At 38.0% G+C, this 21,337-nt stretch overlaps 1 protein-coding gene across 1 annotated transcript in view; it reads right to left on the bottom strand.

The window, feature by feature from the left end:
• The window catches only part of b4galnt4a (beta-1,4-N-acetyl-galactosaminyl transferase 4a), a 141,742-nt gene that overhangs the window by 12,749 nt on the left and 107,656 nt on the right, over positions 1-21,337 (bottom strand). The window contains exons 8-9 of the mRNA XM_058408524.1: positions 12,530-12,608; positions 3,173-3,239 (exon numbers count right to left, since the gene is read on the bottom strand). Coding sequence (XP_058264507.1) covers positions 3,173-3,239; positions 12,530-12,608 — 146 coding nt within the window. The remainder of the gene's footprint in view (positions 1-3,172; positions 3,240-12,529; positions 12,609-21,337) is intronic.

The raw sequence follows: 21,337 nt of genomic DNA, 5'->3' as shown, positions 1-21,337 counted from the left end.
TGAAATCTAGTTTATACCCAAAACAAAAAAATTGACTGAATGTGACTAAAAAGAGACTAAACACTTCCTAAACACACCCTCCTGGATTTTGAGCAGTGATTGGTGTGACTCTTGGAGCAAACAATGCTGATTTTGTAGAAATAAAGATTTTTGAGATAAATTTTTTTGTGCTAATTTTTAAGAAAAATTAGGGGGAAAATCATTTGAATTGGTGAGTTTGCAAGCACAGCATTCTTCTTTTAAACAGCAAAGACACATGTAATAACTATAATATATGATGTTTAACGCACATCACAGGCAGACACATGACACGTCTCGGCCCATATCTGTGGTAATCCCAAATATTGCGGAGTTTGTGTTAATTTCTATCACGATCACAAAATCATGAAATCCTGGAGGTACTGCCTAAAACTAAAACAAATAATCGAAATAAAAACATTGTACTGTAGAAGCACTCTATAAACTGAAAAGGATGTAAAACTGTAGAACAGAAAGGATGAGGATTTCTCTCTCTCTGTCTCAGGGGTGCAAGCTGAATGATGATATTTGATAGGTTTAGAAATGTTTGTATTTAACAGCATCTCTCCTCAGCCACTCATTTGTTTACACCGAGGCTAAAATTGTGCACTAACACGTTAGCCATCATAGCTAGTGTGTGACTGTGAAGCTGCAGCAGATACGTCCTGCCTACAGTGATTTGATTAAAAGCATCATTTAGCATAATGAGAGAATCTCCTTTTCCTATCTGGGGGGATTCAGGGTCAATGAATAGCTTTAAGTGATGATCACAGACAGATTTTAATTCACGTTAAGGTGCCGTAAAGCAGCCGGAAGGGAGCGGATGAGAAATGGACTTAAAGGCTGACGAATATTAAAACCGGGATCAAAGCAGACAATCGTGCATACCCAGAAGCGTACGCTTTCCTGTGTCTGGCGAGAATATTGACAAATTAAAAATTAGTTTGATAAATTTCCAAAGCTGTGTGCGTCTGGAAAGGAAATGGTTAAGCACGGGAAAACTTGGGCTTCTGGCTGGCTGTGGTTGCTAAGCAACCTATGTCCCACAATCCTTTTCTCCCACCTCCATCATACCACTGTGGGAACTGAGGCGTAAACACAAGGCAAGCTGAAAAAAATGAATGATTTCAGAATCTCACAATATTTAGAGACTAGCACAAGTCAATCAAGCTTCCCAGGGTGAATTTACACAGTAGCGTGAGAAAGGAAACAACTTTATACGCAGCAGTCGGTCACGAGTCGTGTTCCCATAGCAACGACATGAATGATACGAGATCTGTTTATGAAAAAATTAACGTCTGTTTAAGTGCCTGATGTTAATTCACCTGAGGAACGTTAATTCTTTGTGTTTAAGCCGAAACACCAGAGGTGAACTGAATGATTTTACTACAACGTGAGATCTTTGCCAGTTAACTGCTAATATTTTAACAAGGTTTAATTAAATTTGCCGACAAAAACAAAAAAATACTGGACATTTAAATATTTATTTTACGGTGAATAAGCTCTCCAGACTTACAGCACAGTTTGTTGGAATATCACTTCTTCGTTGTTTATTCAAGAAAATCCCATTAGCTGTTAGAAAATATTTTTCATCATAAAAGCTAACAGGAATCCAAAAACATTATATTTTTTTTGTAATATTCATCTCAGCAGGAAAAAGAATAAACATCTAAAATTTCATCTAGACACTAAACTTTTGCTTCTGAATGAATATTAAAAAATGTGATGTAATCAGCTAATGATTTGACTTTATTTTTCCGTCTAACGAGCCCCCAGTGAAGGCAGTATGAAGATGAAGCGATGAGCAGAAACACTCTTCTGACGCATCTATTATTCCGTGATTGCTAGAAGTAATTAAACGTTCTTCAGATACACATATCAAAATGAATAAACACCGCATGCAGCAGCTGTCAAAACCATTTTCCACTGCCACATCTGTTTGTAAAATCAGAGAACTCTATCCAGGCGACACTAAAATCTTCAGACCCCCCTCGAGGGTAGAATTTTGGGATGCTAGCAGCAGCACAGTTAAAAGTCAGAATTATCTCTTTGACCCATGGAAAACTAATAAAGTCTGAAAAATCGCAAAAGAATCTAGCCTATGAATGTAAGATAGCATAACTAGATATAAAGCCAATCCTGAGATAATATTGTATTAGAAACATTTTCTGCCTTATTAATTGTGTCACTGGTCCCCCAAAGAAAATTCACAAATGCAGTAGTAGCTAGAGCTTTTTTATTTGTAGGCTGGCATGAATGGGTGTGAATGTGTGTGTAATGCTAAAGCTGGCAATCCCAAAAGGACAAATTCCTCAGAGACAAAGTCAAAATAAATCACATGGCATCGTTGCATGTGATCAACCAATGTAGAAGTCTAAGTAGAGCAAACAACAATAGAATCAGTCATGGTGGAAAAACAGATAATGTGCAGACTAAAATAAAGGTTAGTGATGAACTAACAGCAATACTGTATAACAAGCAGAGGTTTGAGGTGAGCGAGAGCAAGGGAATAGGTTATGTCAGAGATCAGATGCTTCTGGAAATGAAAACCTCCTGATTCCTCCTCATTCACTTTCAGTGACACGTTTTAACACAGGCTTCTTTCCTTAAACGTTAATAATCGTCTCCTTATAGAAAACCTTAACATATCATTGACCGTACAGTTTTCTTTGAGCGGTTACTATAGAAACAAAAACATATCTGGAACTAGCATATGGATATAAACTTTCTATTGTAATTACAGCCTGCAATACTGCACTAGTAGAGTCTAAACTGTGCTGCTGTGATTTATTAACATATGAACTGAATTCTGCTTTCCACACAATGTTAACATTAATATAGGGATTAAGACTCTGCCACCTTCATAGTCCCTAAGCACTGGTGTCATCTCCTGTCAAATCAAACCCTGCCTTAGAGAAGAATCCTGTTAAATGAGAGAAATCAGATCTATCAGCATCCTGAGAACATGCAGTGGCATTTCCTCGAGCACTTAACAGCTAGCACAGTGCTGAAAAACATGACCAGTGAGGAGTCGCAGGGAGTCATGTGACTGTGATAATATGACAGTTGATCAAGTGGTTTGAGGCGGAGGAAGATTGTGTGTACTGTGTGTGTGTGGGTGTGAGTGTGTGTATGTATACCCAAAGGAGCTTACCTGTGTACAGGGAGATATATGCAGAATCAATGACCTCATATTTTAGGCCTGGCAGGAAAGGTCGCCACTGTAGTGTAGAGAAGAGAGAGAGAGAGAGAGAGAGAGAGAGAGAGAGAGAGAGAGAGAGAGAATTAAAACTTGAGAAAAAGACATTTTCACATGAAAAGGTGAATCTGGATACCAAGAGGACAAGATATCCACATTATCCTTCATTCATCTTACTCTCAGCATGCAAGGTCACCTTTCATATGTATGTCAGGCACACAATATCTCATAGAGATCACACACACACACAAAACACACACACACCACACACACACACGGCTTTGTGGCAACCCCACAACTGACAGGCTACAAGTCTTTTAAAGACGTTCAGAAATTACCACGTCGCTTCTTGTTATCCTTTCACTAATGAGAGGTGACAAGGCATTTTCCACACTCAGAATTGAGATGAAACTCACACACTACACACACACACACACACACACACACACACACACACATGAATACAAGCCTAAACAGTATATACGTATGCAAATCATATTCTGTAAGATTACACAATTCCATTTCCTTGCAGTTTGTTAAGTTTTATTGTGAATGTTGGAGTGCTTTATAACGGGGACAGATTTGAAGGTGAACCTGAAGGCAGACTGCAGGATGCAGGACAGAGACTGAGCTGGTGTGCGCTGGGACACCACTGTACATGCAGGGCACTTCAGTACACACTATCAACACCATCAATCACTGCTGCCTCTCTAGAGCTGCGAGACATCAGGCACTGTGAGCTGCTTGCTCATAAGAAGGCTGAAGAGTCTGTCTTTAAACGCTGGGTTTGCTACAAGCTTTATCCAAATGGCTTGTCTGAAATATTCCAGACATTTGGTCAAAGTAAACAGCATTTATGTTACTTAACTAGTTTTATTCACCTGCTTAAAAGCAAAAGAAGACAAAATATCTATAATCTTATTGTCTTGAATGCTCTAATCTGATTGGTCATAAGGTTTTTGAATGCATTTTGACTTCTGTTTTGTTTTTTGTTTTTTTTTACCAGCAGTGCTTACAAAAGTGCTGGCTAGAACTGAAATCACAGGTCTACATTAATGTGCTAATTCTAATACATTAGTGTTTCTATAGAAACACCTCAATCACAGGCAGCTTTAATGGCAGACACGCCACATGAACCTAAAGCTGTTAATTAACTAAGAAAACCATATAATCATTGATGACGCTTTCTTTAAGGGTAACACTTCTCTCCAGGTTGTCTTATTCTTATTCCTTACACAAATAACCAACCAGCCAGTTTTATTTCCAGGCAAGGTTATCTGGCATCCTCAGTGGAAATTAAGAAAATCAGTTTGTGGGGCAAGATTAGTACGTAATCTCTGTAGCAGATCTCAAGGTTTCAAGCTTAAGAAAAAAAAAAGCCTGCGGTGTACGTCAATACAAGCCGCTTTAAACTGCTAGGAGCAGGTAAGATTGCTTTAATTAATAAATTCCACATCGCTAATCCCAATCCACTGAGATCGACTAACAAGTGACCGTTCCATCAAACAAAACCGCTAAGGACGACCTGTTTTATAGATTATGTACAAAACAGATTATGTAGTAATCTTCTGTGGCTCAATAATGTATCTAATGACTTAATACAGTCAACATATTTTGTCTTAAGGCATAAAAAGTTGACTCAAAGCTCAAACGCTCAAGCAGCTAATGGAATCCAAAAAACGCTTTTGCAATGACTTTTTAAGCAGAAAGTAGTGACCTTTAACAGAAGCGGAGAGGGGTATAAAAATGATATAAAAGTGTTTAGAAATACCAAATCCAACACTGGGAGAAAAAAAGTGTTCAGGAATTAAAATATACTGTATGACCTAAGGGGATGGAAGAAAAAAAACAAAAGGCTCATAAAAATCCAGCAGGAAATGTGATGAAACCTGTAGAGGCGAGTTAAAGGATAAACAATTGTTTAAACACATTTAAAATGTTAACTTTGATTGTTTCACTCTTAATATCCTTTGTACATGGCAGCAGAGCAATGCATGAAATGCATCATGTAGATTCAGCTCAAAAGCTTAAGTTAAAGATCACATCAAATATCAGACTGAAGAATAAGTGTGATCTCTGTGGCTTTTAAATCTGGTATGTTTGTTCTTGCCTGAAGACTAAGACTACAATTGAGACCAAAGCAGGCTTAATCCAAAACCTTACACAATACACTATGTATAACATCAGAAGGGTGGAAAATGTGAAGTTGTTGATGCCAGACATGCTGGTTTGTGTATTTGAGAAACTGCTGATCTCCTGGGATTTTCACACACAGCCTGTAGAGTTTACACAGAATGGTGTGAAGAACATAGAAGGATCAACAATTCTCCATCATCTGGTCTTTTTCCACTCTTCAGCTTTGTGGTGATGATGCTGTCCTCAGATTCCTGTTCCTGGCTGACTGAAGTGGAGCCTGGTGTGGGCTTCTGCTGTTGTAGCTCATCCACCTGAAGACTAAAGGCTCTGCTGTTCTGCTCAGATCAGTTTGTAAAGATTGGGTCTATCTATCTATCTATCTATCTATCTATCTATCTATCTGTCTGTCTGTCTGTCTGTCTGTCTGTCTGTCTGTCTGTCTTCCTATCTATCTATCTATCTATCTATCTATCTATCTATCTATCTATCTGTCTTCCTATCTATCTATCTATCTATCTATCTATCTATCTATCTATCTATCTATCTATCTATCTATCTATCTATCTATCTATCTATCGAGTGTATTCTATAAGGGTTAATATTTATTCTATGTTGGTCTTATTGTAGTCTTTGTAGAATAATAAGTCTTCATTATTGCAGAGACAAATACAATAACATGAATCTATAAGAATATATGAAGAACTGGCTATGGTGATGGTATTATATTTCAGTCACTGGAACTCTACACGCTGCACATTTCAATATTCCTGCTCTGAATGAATTTACAAATTTAGCTTAATTAGCCACTGATTGAAGTTATATATGCTAAAACGTACAAACATGAAGTGTGTATAATGGTTATGACTGAAATGAGGAGCCACTGTGCTGAAGCTTCTGTCGCAGTGTCTTGTTCACACAAATGCATTTCCTTTAGGGTTATTTTAAGCAGTTTTACACATTAGTGGAGTTTTTTTTTGTAAAAACCCATTATCACTTTTGTCTAGGATAAATTTCCATATCTCAGTCAATGCAGGAAGTGAAGCTGGGCGTGCGGGGTTGTGAATTCTCTGTATTTGTGCTAAATCTCTGGATCTATGCCGACAGTTGGTCAGTACGAGCTATACAGTGATGAGTTATTGGCCTAAAACCTTTCTCAGAAAAGGGCAAAAAATCAATACAATGAGTAAAAGAATAAAATCTAACAAAAGAGAAACAGAGTGGCAAAGGCAGCCTGTTGTATTTCATCATTTTTCTATCTGACAGGGTGGATTTGTGACAGTGTGATAGGGTTACTCTCTTCAAAAGCATGTCTTTTGTCTGTCAAGGGCAAATCAAAAGACAACACACCCCTCAAACAGCATTGCCTCCAATGTTGTAAAATCTGCCAGTGGCAAACCATTTTAATGCCATGAAAAATCCATGACACCACTCAATAATTCATTAGAAACAGCAGCTGAAGCTGGGTTTACACCAAATAAATTCTCAAATATTCAATCATAAGACCAAATCTTTGCAGAGTAGTGGTTCAAAGCAAGAAAACGTCTTGAGATTGTATCAATATGGTGTTTTCCAGTTGCACAGGAGGCTTGCTTTCACTTTCTAGTACCAATTGAGCCTAAGAGAACACTTTTTTATCTGAAGTGAACCTAAACTAGTCATGCTCCTCTTTAGCTTCATTGTGACATGTCTCTTTGAGTCCTGTTCACTCGAACACTCCCAGCGCTGAGTGTGTGTTTTGTCTCGGCTCTTGACTCCAGACCCACCAATCAGAGCACACCAAACAGTGATGTGTTGCCATGGGAGACCTTCTCTAGCGAGGAAAGAGAAAGGCACACAAAGAGGTGTAGAATTGTTCTTCTGATATTAAAAAACTGAGCTGGAGAAATGGAATGAAATGGCATTTAGATGCTATTTTTGGGATTTTCTTATTCGTTTGGCATTGAAAATGGTCAGTGCCACCTAGGCTGAAGTAGGTGAGATTCATGTCTGCGATTACATGCAAGGAATAATGTAGGATTTGGGTTATTTTAGTGCTTCGCTCTCAATATTGCTCTCGGTTTCTGTGCTGTGGACTCTGTCCTTGCTGTCGGGCTTGTGAAGAAGCACAGTGCCTGTTATTTTTGGCTTGTAATGTGATTTGCCTCACAATGCTGATGATTTCCTCAAGCGCAGCCAGCAAATGTCTGCAAGTGAGCGTCGTGTCCGAAGAGCTTACCTCCCAGCGCCAACTGAGGCTAATTAGCAAATTAACAGATGGACGAATAAATGAGTAAACAGGATAGACACAAACACACATTAATAAACATACAGATGCAGACTATGTGTATTCAGTGTAGCGTGTGAGATGAGGAGTGGCTGTGAGGGAGTGCCTGCTGTTTCGGCTCCTTAAAAATGAAGTCATCAGCTAAGACAAAAGCATCAAGGCAATAAGAAAGGAGATAATACTGGGTGTGTGGGGGGGGGGGGGAAAGAAAAAAGACAGACTAGAAAGAGGGACATGGGTAGAAACAGACACTGGGAACCCATTTGCACCTGGGTGTTTATTTGTCTCAAGTGGCAGGACTTTATCTGAATTGGTATTATCCATATAAAACACAATCAGAAACACATCCACTTAAAACTCGAATTACTAAAGGAAGTCTGAGATGCAGTATTTTTGCAAAACACTTCAGTGAAGATGAGGGATTAGAAAGTGTTTATTTTTCATTTTGGTTCTTTTTTGATAGCTTACTCTGCTTATGGGAAGCCTTGGGTGTAAACAAAACCAAACGCTGCATTTAAACAGAAACACAAGCTGCATCTGAACATCCCTTCTACCCTACTGTACAGGACAAAAAGATTCCACCACAGGAGTAGTATTTCATTAAACAGTAGGAGAGAAATACCCAGGTGACCTACTGCCTCCACTGAGATTCTGCAGTATGGAACCAATCCCATAAGGCAACAGGACAGGCAGAGAAAAGCTGTGAGAATAAAAGCTGTGGTTCTTTTTAAGTGTAAGCGCTATAGGCATTAAACGATGTTCCTTGTGGTTAAACTGTATTTATTGCAGGTTTAACGGGCTTTTAAAAAAAAAAAATGTTATGATGTACAGGCGAGTCGATCGGCGCTACCTTTCACATCAGAGACAGAGACAGATTTATTTCAGCTTTAATTTACAATTTAAGAATTGCAGTGGGTCAGACATTTTCATACATGTCTCTTTACACAGTCTAGAAGCTTCCAAAATTATAAGGGTTATTCAAAGCATCTGGCCAATTGTTAGAAAAAAGGCTGTAAAAGGCCCTACATTTAGACATGGTAAGTATGTGTCGTTGCCATATTGGGAAAATCCAAGCAAGTCAGTCAAGACCTCGAAAAAAATCAGTCCCCTCTACAAATCTGAGTCCAAACAACTGAAAGGACCAGGAGCATCTGTACACACAAATGTATGCACACAAAGTATAAAACACAGCACCATTTTGTAAGGAGGCACAAATTAACCCCCCGGTATGTCCAAAGTTTGGTCAGAAAAGTTCTAAGCAAAGAAGAAACCTCTACTGCAGTGTTTGCATAAAGAAGACTGACTGCAGTTGGCAGCTGATTTTGCAGGAGTGTTAACTGGACAGATTAAGCAAAGACTGAAATACTTGGCCATAATGATAATATATATATATATATATATATATATATATATATATATATATATATATATATATACGGGGGTCAAAGGGTGAGGCTTTTAATGTGAAGAACAATATCCCAACTGTAAAGCATGTGGATGCTCAAGACATCAGACAGAATGTATAAACCTGGTCATAACTGGTACTTACAGCAGGTCAGTGATCCTCCACACTTCTACCAAAATAACTTTAAGACACCAATGTGAAATTATCGGCAAAAAAAAGAGGAGGAAAGTCAGGAGGAATGAGCAACAATTCCTAACTGAAATGTATTTTAAGATGAACATATGTTGAGTTATGAAAAAGTCTAGGTTTCAGTAAACTTTTGGCCTCAGCTGTACAGTCTGGTTCCACTGAGACGCATGTGACTGCGAGCGTAAATGCAAGTGGTTACGATATTATCTGCAAAAATGAGCAGGTGTAAATGTGGTGTCTGACAATTTTACTCCTGGTGCAAAAGTACAATATAGCACTGCCTCTCTCACTACAAAGCTGCACTCATTTTCACAGTAATATCCACAGACTCAAAGCCCGTCTCCCCTTATTCACACATTTCTCCCCGTCCTCTCTACCAAAGTGATTCTCAACAATTCGTGCATGCAAAGGATAAATGGAGTGATTTTCTATTTCCATTTACTTGTCCAAATCCACTCGGTCTTCTCTCCATTTTCCATTTCCTACACAGGAAAAAAAAAATCAATTGGAGGACGACGACGCAGAATCTCCCTCTGTCTCTGAAAGGGCACGGCTGCTCAGATTCATCACGTTGGAGCAGCCCAGGCATTTGGCATTATTATGCGCCGTTTTTTTTTCAGGTTGTAAACGAAGCCCTGAATCTTTGTGCTTTATCACCTACATGCGTGAGCACGACTACGAATAGACTCACAGTAAATCTGCTCAGCAAGAGGATCTAAATCCTGATGCAGCAGGGAACAGGAACTCACACAGGTCACACACTCAGTGATTTGTTACTCGGGTTTCACGGTTTCATTAATATTTTCTCAGAGGCGCCAGTCGGCAAGTGCCACTGCTTGCTCATGCCAATCGGCTCATTTCCACTTCTCGTTTCACATAGACTGAAACAACTGGAAATTTGATTCCAGGATGTTAGATACAGATCTAGGAGGACAGCAGTTGTGAGTATCATAACTGTGAAAGTGAAGGTCTTGAGATTGAATGTGGCACTTCTGGAAATATCGACCTTGAAATTGCTTCAATCATCCTGCTGTGCCGCCTCTACATCACCACATTTTGGGGCTAGATGGTGAAACCATTCTGACTTTATTCTCACATAGTAAAAAAGTAATATCTGTATCTAAATTATCCAGCAATAAAGTTGAAAGTGCAGGCCTTTATATATATATATATATATATATATATATATATATATATATATATATATATATATATATACTGTTCCTTCTTTGGACCACTTTTGATAGATACTGACCACTGACCACTGCAGACTGGGAACACCCCACAAGAGCTGCAGTTTTGGAGTTTTTGGTTTTTATGCTCTGATCCAGTGGTCTAGCCATCACAATTTGGCCTTTGTCACTCAAATCCTTACACTTGTCCATTTTTCCTGCTTCTAACACATCAACTTTGAGGACAAAATGTTCACTTGCTGCCTAATATATCCCACCCACTAACAGGCGCCATGATGAGGAGATAATCAGCGTTATTCACTTCACCTGTCAGTGCTCATAATGTTAGGGCGATATGTATATACAGTATGTATATATGTATATACTCCTTCCTATCTTTTTTATTTTTTGCATATTTGTCACATTTAAAAGATTCAGATCATCAAACAAATTTTAATATTACACAAAGATAATGCAAGTAAATACAAAATGCAGTTTTAAAATGATTTTTTCATTTATTAAGGGAAAAAAGCTGTCCAAACCTGCCTGGCACTAAATTAATTGCCCCTCCTGTTAAATCATAAAAGAACTGTGATTAACTACATTATTTTAGAAAGCTGAGTTAAATTTCACTAGACACACCCAGGCCTGATTACTGGCAGACCTGCTGAATCAAGAAATGACTTAAATAGAACCTGTCTGACAAAGTGAACAACACATCATGCTGCAATGATGAGAAACAAAATAGTTGACGTATCATAATGGAAAGGGTTATAAAGCAATTTCTAAGGCTTTGGGACTCCAGCGAACCACGGTCAGAGCCATTATCCATAAATGAAGAAAACTTGGATCAGTGGTGAACCTTCCCAGGAGTGGACGGCCTACCAAAATTACTCCAAGAGCGCAACGAAGACTCATCCAGGAGGTCATAAAAAGAACCCAGAACAATATCTAACATTGCAGGTCTCACTTGCCTCAATTAATGTCACTGTTCATGATTCAACAATAAGAAAGAGACTGGACAAAAACGGCATCCATGGGAGAGTTCCAAGGCAAAAGCCACTGCTGACCAAAAAGAATACAAAGGCTTGTCTCACATTTGCCAAAAAATTTCTTGATTATTCCCAAGACTGGGCAAATATTCTGTGGATTGATGATGTGTCCCGTTCCATCTGGCATAAAACCAACACAGCATTTCATAAAAAGAACATCGTACCAACAGTCAAACACCGTGGTGGTAGTGTGATGGTCTGGGGTTTTGCAGTTTCAGGACCTGGACGACTTGCCATAATTGATGGAACCATGAATTCTGCACTCTATCAGAAAATCCTGAAGGAGAATGTCTGGCAGTCAGTTTGTGGTTGGGTTGTGCAGCAGGACAATGATCCCAAACACACCAGCTCTGAATGGCTCAAGAAAAACAAAATTAAGGTTTTGGAGTGGCCAAGTCAAAGTCCGGACTTAAATCCGATTGCGATGCTGTGGCATGACCTTAAACAGTCCATTCATGCTTGAAAACCTGAATTAAAACAATTTTGCAAAGAAGAGTGGGCCAGAATTCCTCCACAGTGATATTAAAGACTCATTACCTCAGAGACTCAGTTATCGCAAACGCTTGATTGCAGTTGTTGCTGCAAAGGGTGGCACAACCAGTTATTAGATTTAGGGGGCAATTACTTTTTCAAGTAGTGCCAGGCAGGTTTGGACAGCTTTTTTTTCCCTTAATAAATGAAATCATCATTTAAAAACTGCATTTTGTATTTACTTGCATTATCTTTGTGTAATATTTAAATTTGTTCGATGATCTGAATCTTTTAATTGTGACAAATATGCAAAAAATGAAAAAAAAAAAAAACAGGAAGGGGGCAAAAACCTTTTCACGGCACTGTATGTATGTATACTATATGTATGTATACAGAAAAAGTGTCATTGTAAGTGACATAACTCATAAGGGTGAGATGAAAGCTGATGGCTGATGGACAGAATCTTCCACAAGATAATTTAGCAAAATTTCACAGACCCAGAAGCCATGTTCATTCAGCAGCGCTCCACCATATGCCTTCTTCAGGATTACTTTGAGACTTGAGGGGTTTGCCACAATTAAGTGTTGCTCTGTGACACAATACATTTCAGACACTGTGACTCACCCCAACCTCCACATGATCGGAGCCCTTGTCATCCTGCTTGTGCAGAATCTCAAAGTAGTACCTTCTGGAAGCGATGAGACTAAGGAGAAACAGAGGGGAAAAAAATCTCAGTCAGTTAACATTCACATGTAGCATCTATATAACATTTTGTTTCACTTTCATTGATTCATAATACAGTAGTGTCCCGTTATATGTCGTTTCGACTTACGTTGATTCTGACTTTACGTCACTCATCCTTAAATAGTAAATTGAAAAATTAAATCCAATTTACGGCGCTTCACACAACCTTACGTCGGTCCCTCCGTCGCATAGTAACAATGAAAAATGGCAAATAAAACAAACCAAACTAAACTAAATTTTTTTTATAAAATATATAAAAATATATAAATATATATTCAATATAAAAATAGTACTGATACCACACAGAAAATATTAGAATTAAAGTCATAGTGTCATTATAGGGAACGTATACAGCACTATATAGGGGCATTTCCGACTTACGGCAAAAATCGACTTATGACGCACTTGGAACCAATTAACAACGTAGGGCGGGGTATGACTATACTCTAGTATTATTGGAACCCTTCATAAAAATGAGCTAAATTTATTTTGCAAACAGTACAAAAATAAAAAATTAAACAGCATTTTCTCTCCGATATAAAGTAGCGGTGTAATTCCAAGAATCTACGCAAAAGTGCCATAGTTATTATTTCATATATTTTAATATAAAAAAAATTATCATTGAATGAAATTATCATTTTAAAAATATTTTATTTTTATTTTATTTTAAGTATTTTAAGTATAGCTGTTTGTACCTGGGATACAAATATGAGATGGCACACATGTAAAGTCCATTCATCATATAATAAATAAAAAAAATAAATAAAATAAAAAATAAATAAATAGAAAAATTCTTCCGGAAAGCGACGGTGGTTGCATGGATGGATAAAAAAAATCAATTATATAGAAACAATTTGAGCCACAACAAATCATCCATATCTGAAACTTTTGGGAATTTTGCTGGCACACTGATTCCCTGATACACCATGGAGAATGGAGTCAGAGGGGGGAAATGTGTAAAAATCAATCATTTATTACTGAGCAGTTTAGTTAACTCTTGTGGCTGCCAAGTTTCAAAATCAATTATTAAAGGCCACTTTCACAACAACAAGCTATCTGGAAGTGAGAAAATAAAAAATCAGCAAAAAAAGTGACTGCATACAAGGAAAAGCATCTAATAGCTACTAGAAAATCTAGAGATGGATCAGTGAATCTTTGGGGCTGTTGGTACAGTGGCTTTTGTGCACATTACAGCACACATACTGTATATCTCCTCCGAAAATTTCAGCCCAAAACCTGGTTGCCTCTACCAGGAGGTTCAATGACCAGTTCAGTCTCCAGATTTAAATCCTAATGAAAACCTGTGATCTGAATTGAAGAGTCCATCAACTTAAAACAATAAAGTGTGTAAAATGTTCACAGGAAGAGACGCAATGCTGTAATTCTCTCAAGTGAATTTGTTATGAATAAATTAATTGGAAGTGTGCTAATCATTTTCAAACCAATGCTTCATAGAAAGAAAAATCACTTGACCTATAGTGTATGTTATTAGTTCTACCTATTAATCTTCACTCATTTGCATGAAGACCATCTGCAATATATAGACGTTTCTTTTTTAGTACAAACCAAAATAGGGACAGAATATAAACTATAATCATTTGTAGCCTTCTTAGTTTCACTTTTCCTGCAAATGAGTCACGCTGCTTCTTTCTGAATTTCCTCCTTTTATATCCTCACCCACCCTAGGTAAGATCTCAAACACATTTCAGTAAACTGGCCCACATCTGCTGGGTGAGGCTCGGTTATAGTCTCTCACTCGGTTTCAAAGTGCCGTTAAAAACACAGCAGTCAGCCAGCAGCTCGCTTTCTTTCACATCACATGGAGCCAATATCCTGCTCCATTTCAGCTCAAAATATGCTTCAAAAAGATTTGTCCAAGGTCTGGGATGAGGCTCCTTCTATTTACATATGCTGATTATTTTATTTGGTTTGCTTGCGCCCTGGCAATTTGAGAGATGATATTTACAACACGAGACATCTAAAGAGTAAATTTCTCATGCATATTCATGAGGGAGGTCAATGCATGAAATGGCAATGAATTCAGATTTAAGCATGAATGATTTGTTTGTATAAGTGTGTGTGTGCGTGTGTGTGTGTGTGTGTGTGTGTAAGAGAGGCAGGGGAAACAAAATAGGGCTCCATGCAACATGAAGAGCTTCTATATGAAAAATATATTACATGCCAGGAATAACGCATGACATTTTGTCTTGTTTGCTGTAATGTTTAAATCTGTTAAAAAATACCTCACACACTTGAACCGTTTCTAGTCACAGTTATTATTAAAGAATGTCCAAAGACAAGTTCCTGATATCTCTTATGTTTTAGCAGCTATAAAGAGTCATTCCATCACCAGCCTTTCCTGTATCCTCTCTCTTGAAGTCATTGAAGCCATGAATGAGCCTGTGAATGTGCCGTTACTATAGACACCATAATGTATCAGGACTCACGCATTAATGTAAAGCTATGATTTATCTAACAGCCAGAATGTTACTTACATATTCATGTTACATCTCTGATAATCTTCTGAGAAATGAGGAAACCAGCAGTAATGTGTGTGTGTGTGTGAGAGAGAGAGATAGAAAAAGATGTAAATGTTAAGAATGTATAGGAGGAGATATCTGCTATCTAAGAGAGCAGTTGGTTCCTTTTGCACTTTCTTCCTTCCTGTCAACAGTATTAGCAGGTCAGCCTCTGATGGAGTCGCACCTTGTTTTAATAGAAGCAATGAGAGAATCTGGTCTCTTTTTCAATGGCTAATACATCTGTTTTTACAAACCTTAATACATTCATTCATTCATTCATTCATTCATTCATCAGTTACTCATTACTGACATAGAGATCATTCAGTGTAGCCAAGGTGAATGATAATAAAATATGTTATCAATAATACATGTGATAAATAAAATATTAATATGAGAAGTGTTACTGTGAACAAAATGTTGCAGAAACATAGGAGTTTGCTGTATAATGATGAATTAACTGACAGCCATAATATTAAAACCACCTGCTTAATATTGTGTTGTGTAGGTTCTCCTTGTGCTGCCAAAACAGCTCTGACTCACTGAGGCATGGACTCCACAAGACCTCTGATGGAGTGATGTGGTATCTGACACCAAGAATTTAGCAGCAGATTATTTACATGTCCTGTAAGCTGTGAGATGGTGCCTCTATAGATTGTACTTGTTTGTCCAGCACTTTCCACAGAACTGAGGGATTTTTTTTTGTGTCACAGTGTAAAAAAAAGGCCCATATAATTACATAAATGCTGTCAAATATATAGAAATGAACAAATGTGTTACATTTAATCACATTTTGCTAATAGAACTGTTTTGCATACGCGAGCTCACAGGGGTCAATGACATTTATGGCATGTAGCAGATGCCCTTATCCAGAGTGACTTACAATTTATCACATTTTTTATACAACTGAGCAATTGCAGCAGTGGCAAGCTTGGTGGACCTGGGATTCGAACTCACAACCTTCCAATCTGTAGTCTAACAGCTTTCATTCACAAGTAAGAGAATAATACCATCCCAAATACCAAGAAAGCATGGCCAATCCAATATAATATTGGCCTCAAATCTAACATATTATTATTATTATTATTATTATTATTATTATTATTATTATTATTATTATATTGTATTATACTCAATACAATTCTGTAGTACATCCTAACTCTTATTTGTTAAGTGAGGTATGTTTTGCATTAATAAATGCTGGAGTATAAATCACATTATTGCTTAATACAGAATTTACTGTGCACCCCAATACACAGCTAGCTATTATATTGCTTACAGGCTGTTAAAGACCTACACACACACACACACACACACACACAATAGACCTTTAGTGATCTGACAGGCTGTGTAAAGCAGAACACACACCACACAATGTGAGAGAGACAGAGACAGACAAGTTGTATTGAGACAAACATGGACTGTGTCAGGAAGTCAGAGATAAAGATATAAACATTAAGACAAAAAAAGACCAAGTGACAGAAACCAGGACAAAGATCCCTGAGCAAGGTGACGAAGAACTTACAATACACTCATACACCACTATCTGTGAGGAATTCTACTGCTTGTCATTATGAAGAAAGGCATCACATTTACACACATTTACACGTGACAAATTAAGTAGCAAGACATTCGTGGAAAAGATACGGAGTCAGATAAGCTCTTAATTGGCGTATGTCTAATTGCTGACTGGCTTCAGAATTCCCTTTAATTACATACTGGGTTTAAAGCCAGATAACTGTGTGTTTGAGACCCAGTTTAACCTACTACAATCGAACAGTCCTGAAGAGCTTTCTCATTTCAAGCCTACTGCGAGGCAAGCAACCAGTAATCGTTACATGTTTGCGGAAGACATTGACATTTTGAAACCTGAAACTCTCAGTAAGGTGATGAGTTCATGCGATCACAATTCAATACGGAGCCTTGGGAGCGGATCACTTTCACACAGATGCTGAGATCTCCACTGAATTGACTGAAAGCAAACCCCAGGATTTGCTGGATGTTAATTAGCAGTTTCTGAGTGACTGTCACTTACTGTAAATGGTTGCATTCGTTATTTAATTGGTGTAATAGAGCAGTGGTTCCCAGAGTGGGGTGCCTTGACAACTGGCTAAGGGTGCCGCAGAATCTCAGCTTTTTTCCAATTTAAACAGCCTAAAATATCTATCATACCATATAATAAGGTCAGGTTTGAACAAAGCAAATGAGAATACTAAAAATAAAATTTAATTTGAGTTGTTTATAATTATTAAAAGAGTTAAATATCAATCTTTAAATGTGTTTTGTTCCAATGATTCCCACATACAGTAAATGGTCTGTTGACATGCATCATCCAGTTGTATAAGACAGACGGTTCATTTGAATGGGTTGTTTCACCTCATATTATGTCTGTTGTTATGATTTTATAATACATTCATGTTGCTGTTTATACTTCATTTGTTGTTTGGATTTAATTTTATATTTGTATGTACGCATGTACATTTAGTTTAATTGGGTTTGGGTGCCGTGGAAAAAAAAACACTACAAAGGGGTGCCATGCTATCAAAAAGTTAGGGAACCACTGTAATAGAGAATAGCAGTTTCTAAACTATTTCAACTATTATTCATTTGTGTGCATTTCTCCTTTTCGTCCGGTCGTCCTTTTCAGTACACCCAGTGATAATTCTCTCACAAATGTAACATGACAAATTTGACACTCAATTACTGTTAAACATTTTTTGCTGCTGTTTGTCTGTGATGTACTTATTTGCTTCTCTAACTAACACGTCTAATCCTGTCACCTCAAATTTCAGTTCTTTTCCCTGAAATCTCTCCGAGATCCAAACTCATCACGGCTATCGAGAACAAACAGCACACACAACAGCTTCATTTAAATAGTTATTATTGCTGTCATTTAAATCTGACATCATTTACATAATGTTTCGTCTATAAATGGCCTGTGAAGATCTTACTCGCTACATGCTGAATTTTTTAGACCGCACAAGCAAAGCAAATGCATTTAGGATCCTAGTAAATGAGTTGCTAGATGCGTGTAAGCGCACAGGTTTTGAAACTATAGGTTAAATGGTATTTTTGGATGCAGGTTGTTCGTTATTGAGAGCAGTACATCACAATCTCTGTTTCTATTTTCACTCGACTGAATGACTTGTGTACTTCTTTCAGCAACGGTGACCTTAAGATTCATGACAAACAGCTTTATTCCTAGAACCTCACTGCAAATTTTGTTTACAGTGATCTACTCTCTATATCTATTCTCCAGATCAAATCAATGTGTTTCAGCGACACTCGATTCAGAGTCTTTGAAGGTCATGCTTGAATAGGTACTACTGCCATGCCGGAGTTTAAGACTTTGATTTAACTGATATATCTGGTACATTTCCAGTAATTTGGTAGGGATATTTTTGGTGTGTGTGTGTGTTTGACCCATGCACTGGTGATTTATGCTTATGATGTCTGATTCAGCATCAGGAGACCATGTTTGGCTATTCACAATTCACAATTCACAATTCTCTCAAATTACATCAACTTGGCTGCCATCTTGCCTTCACCCCCTCTTTTCAGCTCATTTTACTCTCTTGAAATTTCCCTCACTCCGTTCTCCACATTTCACCTCAAATTTCTCGACTAGAATCTCTGTGATCTCTGTGGATTCCTTTTACATCCAATACCAAGAAAAGCAGCCCTTCCATTATTCACTTCACACACAGAAACTTGGCAACCTGACAACTAATGCAGCTATCATCTTGCATTTCTGCTGAGTGATGATCAAAACTACACTGAAGTCAAATCAGAGCACACACATGCACGCACCTCAGAGTTAATCAAAATATATTTGTTTTTAATGGATCAGAATGAATGAACGAGTAAATCAATCATCTACAACTAAACTCTAGAGCTATTCAGCAGTGTAGTCGAGTCATGTGCCCTCAAGTATAAGTCAGCAGCTGTCGGAAATAAGAGGAGTCCAATATCAGCAGATGTCCAGCCCTAGTCTAGAGGTATGGTAGCAGCTATAATGACTAAGTCAAACCCCAAGTCAGCAGCTCTGATAATCAAAGCTGAGTTCCAAATGAGCGGGATCAAGTCCCAAGTCTATAGTCAAAGTCCAAGTAAAGTCATACAGTTAACAGTTCATGTTGAGTTGAGACCCAAGTCAGCAGCTCTCATGTCCGAGTTAAGTCGTAAGTCAGCATCTCTCATGATAAGTTCAATACCAAGTCAGCGACTTTTTAGTCAGCAACACTCACAATCAAGTTCTAATACAACTCTCACAACCAGCTAACCCCCACCACCAGGTTACACGTTAGTCCTGCTGTTTGTTGAGATACAGGTGACTAGTCCTGACTCTATCTGCTGGATCAGGACCATCCTGCCCTGCTTCTGCTTGAAGCTTCTTTAACTTGAGAATCACTTGCTGCTGCTGAAGAAGTCCCTACAACAACAGCTAACCTTAAGACTTGTGGATAGTCCCACAATGAAACCCCAAAGACTGCACTTACCAAAACAGTTTATTCCCAAATCTTATCTGTTCTTTGGTGGACAACAGTACTTGGAGACTGGAGATCTTTAGAAATAAAAGAAAGACCCTGATGCTTACATGGAAGATCTTTCCAACACACTCAGTACTGTCTGATTTATAGGACACAGCTGTGGAAGAGTAATAACATACAGGTTCCCTTTTGAGTCTGGTACTTCTCAAGGTTTCTTCTTTTAAGGATGTTCGTCCTTCTTATTGTCACCTCAGGCTGGCTCATTAGGGCTCTAAATCTACATTTCGAGGTCTCTAGTACAGTGTCAAAAAAAATAAAAAAATAAAATAAAACGAATTGACAGTTACAGCTGGATTTTGATCAGTAACTGATTTAGTCCTCAGGGATAGACTTAACTTATTGCTATCTATTAGATCAAAAGTCCTCATGGTGAAGTGCAAAGCTGAAGGCCTGGCTTAGTAATGATAATCTAATTTGTGCAATTTCTTTTTTCTTGGTGTTGTTTCTGTTCTCCAGAGGGCATAAGACTGGAATCTATTTCTGTGGAAGTTTGTTCTGGCTGAAATCCTAGAGGCGTAGCATTTCACATGGAGATGACTCACTACAAATGTACAGCTAAAGTAGTATTAATTTGAATGATACCATAGCTCCCTAAAACATATGGGACAAATCTAATGCCTTCTTCAAGAAGGGACAGAGATTAGATCAAAAAAATATATATTAGCAAGGCTATTTAATATTAGGCTCGGGGTAATGTTAAAAGAAGGAATTTCACAGTATTTACTTTGCTCTCTGCATGTTCAATGGAATTGTTTGATAAGAAGAAAGACCTGCATTATTCTTTACAACACACATACAACTAACACAACATATGTTCCCCTCACAACAGATTAATCGGGTTTTTTTGGTATCCTGATAGCCTTTGGATAGACAGACCGCAGTTCTAGCCTCATTTCTAGTATCCCTCACTCCTTCCATAGCAGTTCAAAGGAAACCCAGCTACGATGCCCAGCGGATCACAGAGCTTGTGAAGTGAAGCACTGTTATATCTCCCTCTAGCTCTGGAGGGATTACATAATACAGTAGAGTTGGTGATGTAATGGGTGTTAGCGTGGGAGATTCTGGATCTTTTTTTTTTTTTTTTTAATTATTATTATTTTGTTCAGCTCCTTTGGGATTGTGGAGTCATTAGCATGCCACAGGACACTACTGCTATTTTTACAGGCATGCAGTACAGACAAAAAAAAAATGGTAATGAACATGAATTTTCTCTTTTGCAAAATGAAAAGCAGAGTTTCGCCGGTTGACTCAGATATGACACGTTTAAAATGGTAAGGACTGGCAGGAGAAAAGCAGAAGAAAAGCATGAGTAAGAGACCAGAAAAGCCTAGCAGGTGGCAGACAGAGACAAAAAAAACAAGCAAAAAAGACAACACCATAAAAAAAACCCCACACACGACTCACTAGTTAGTCACCAGTCAATGTAGCTATGAACATATGGCCAATGACAATCTATTTTGCCTCATCAGCCGGATATTTTAATACCACACCTTTCTGTTGAGCTGGCAGATTTGGAGTGGAAAAGACAGCAGGTCTGGGACAGATTAACCTCTCCCATGTCACTTATTGTGCCCTTCAAAAAACACTGTCAAGAGATAAATGTGTTTATTTTGTATTTG

This window comes from Hemibagrus wyckioides, linkage group LG14 (assembly GCF_019097595.1).
Source record: "Hemibagrus wyckioides isolate EC202008001 linkage group LG14, SWU_Hwy_1.0, whole genome shotgun sequence".
Classification (NCBI taxonomy): domain Eukaryota; kingdom Metazoa; phylum Chordata; class Actinopteri; order Siluriformes; family Bagridae; genus Hemibagrus; species Hemibagrus wyckioides.
Note: the sequence above shows the minus strand (reverse complement) of the source record. Positions and strands in the feature narration are given on the sequence as shown.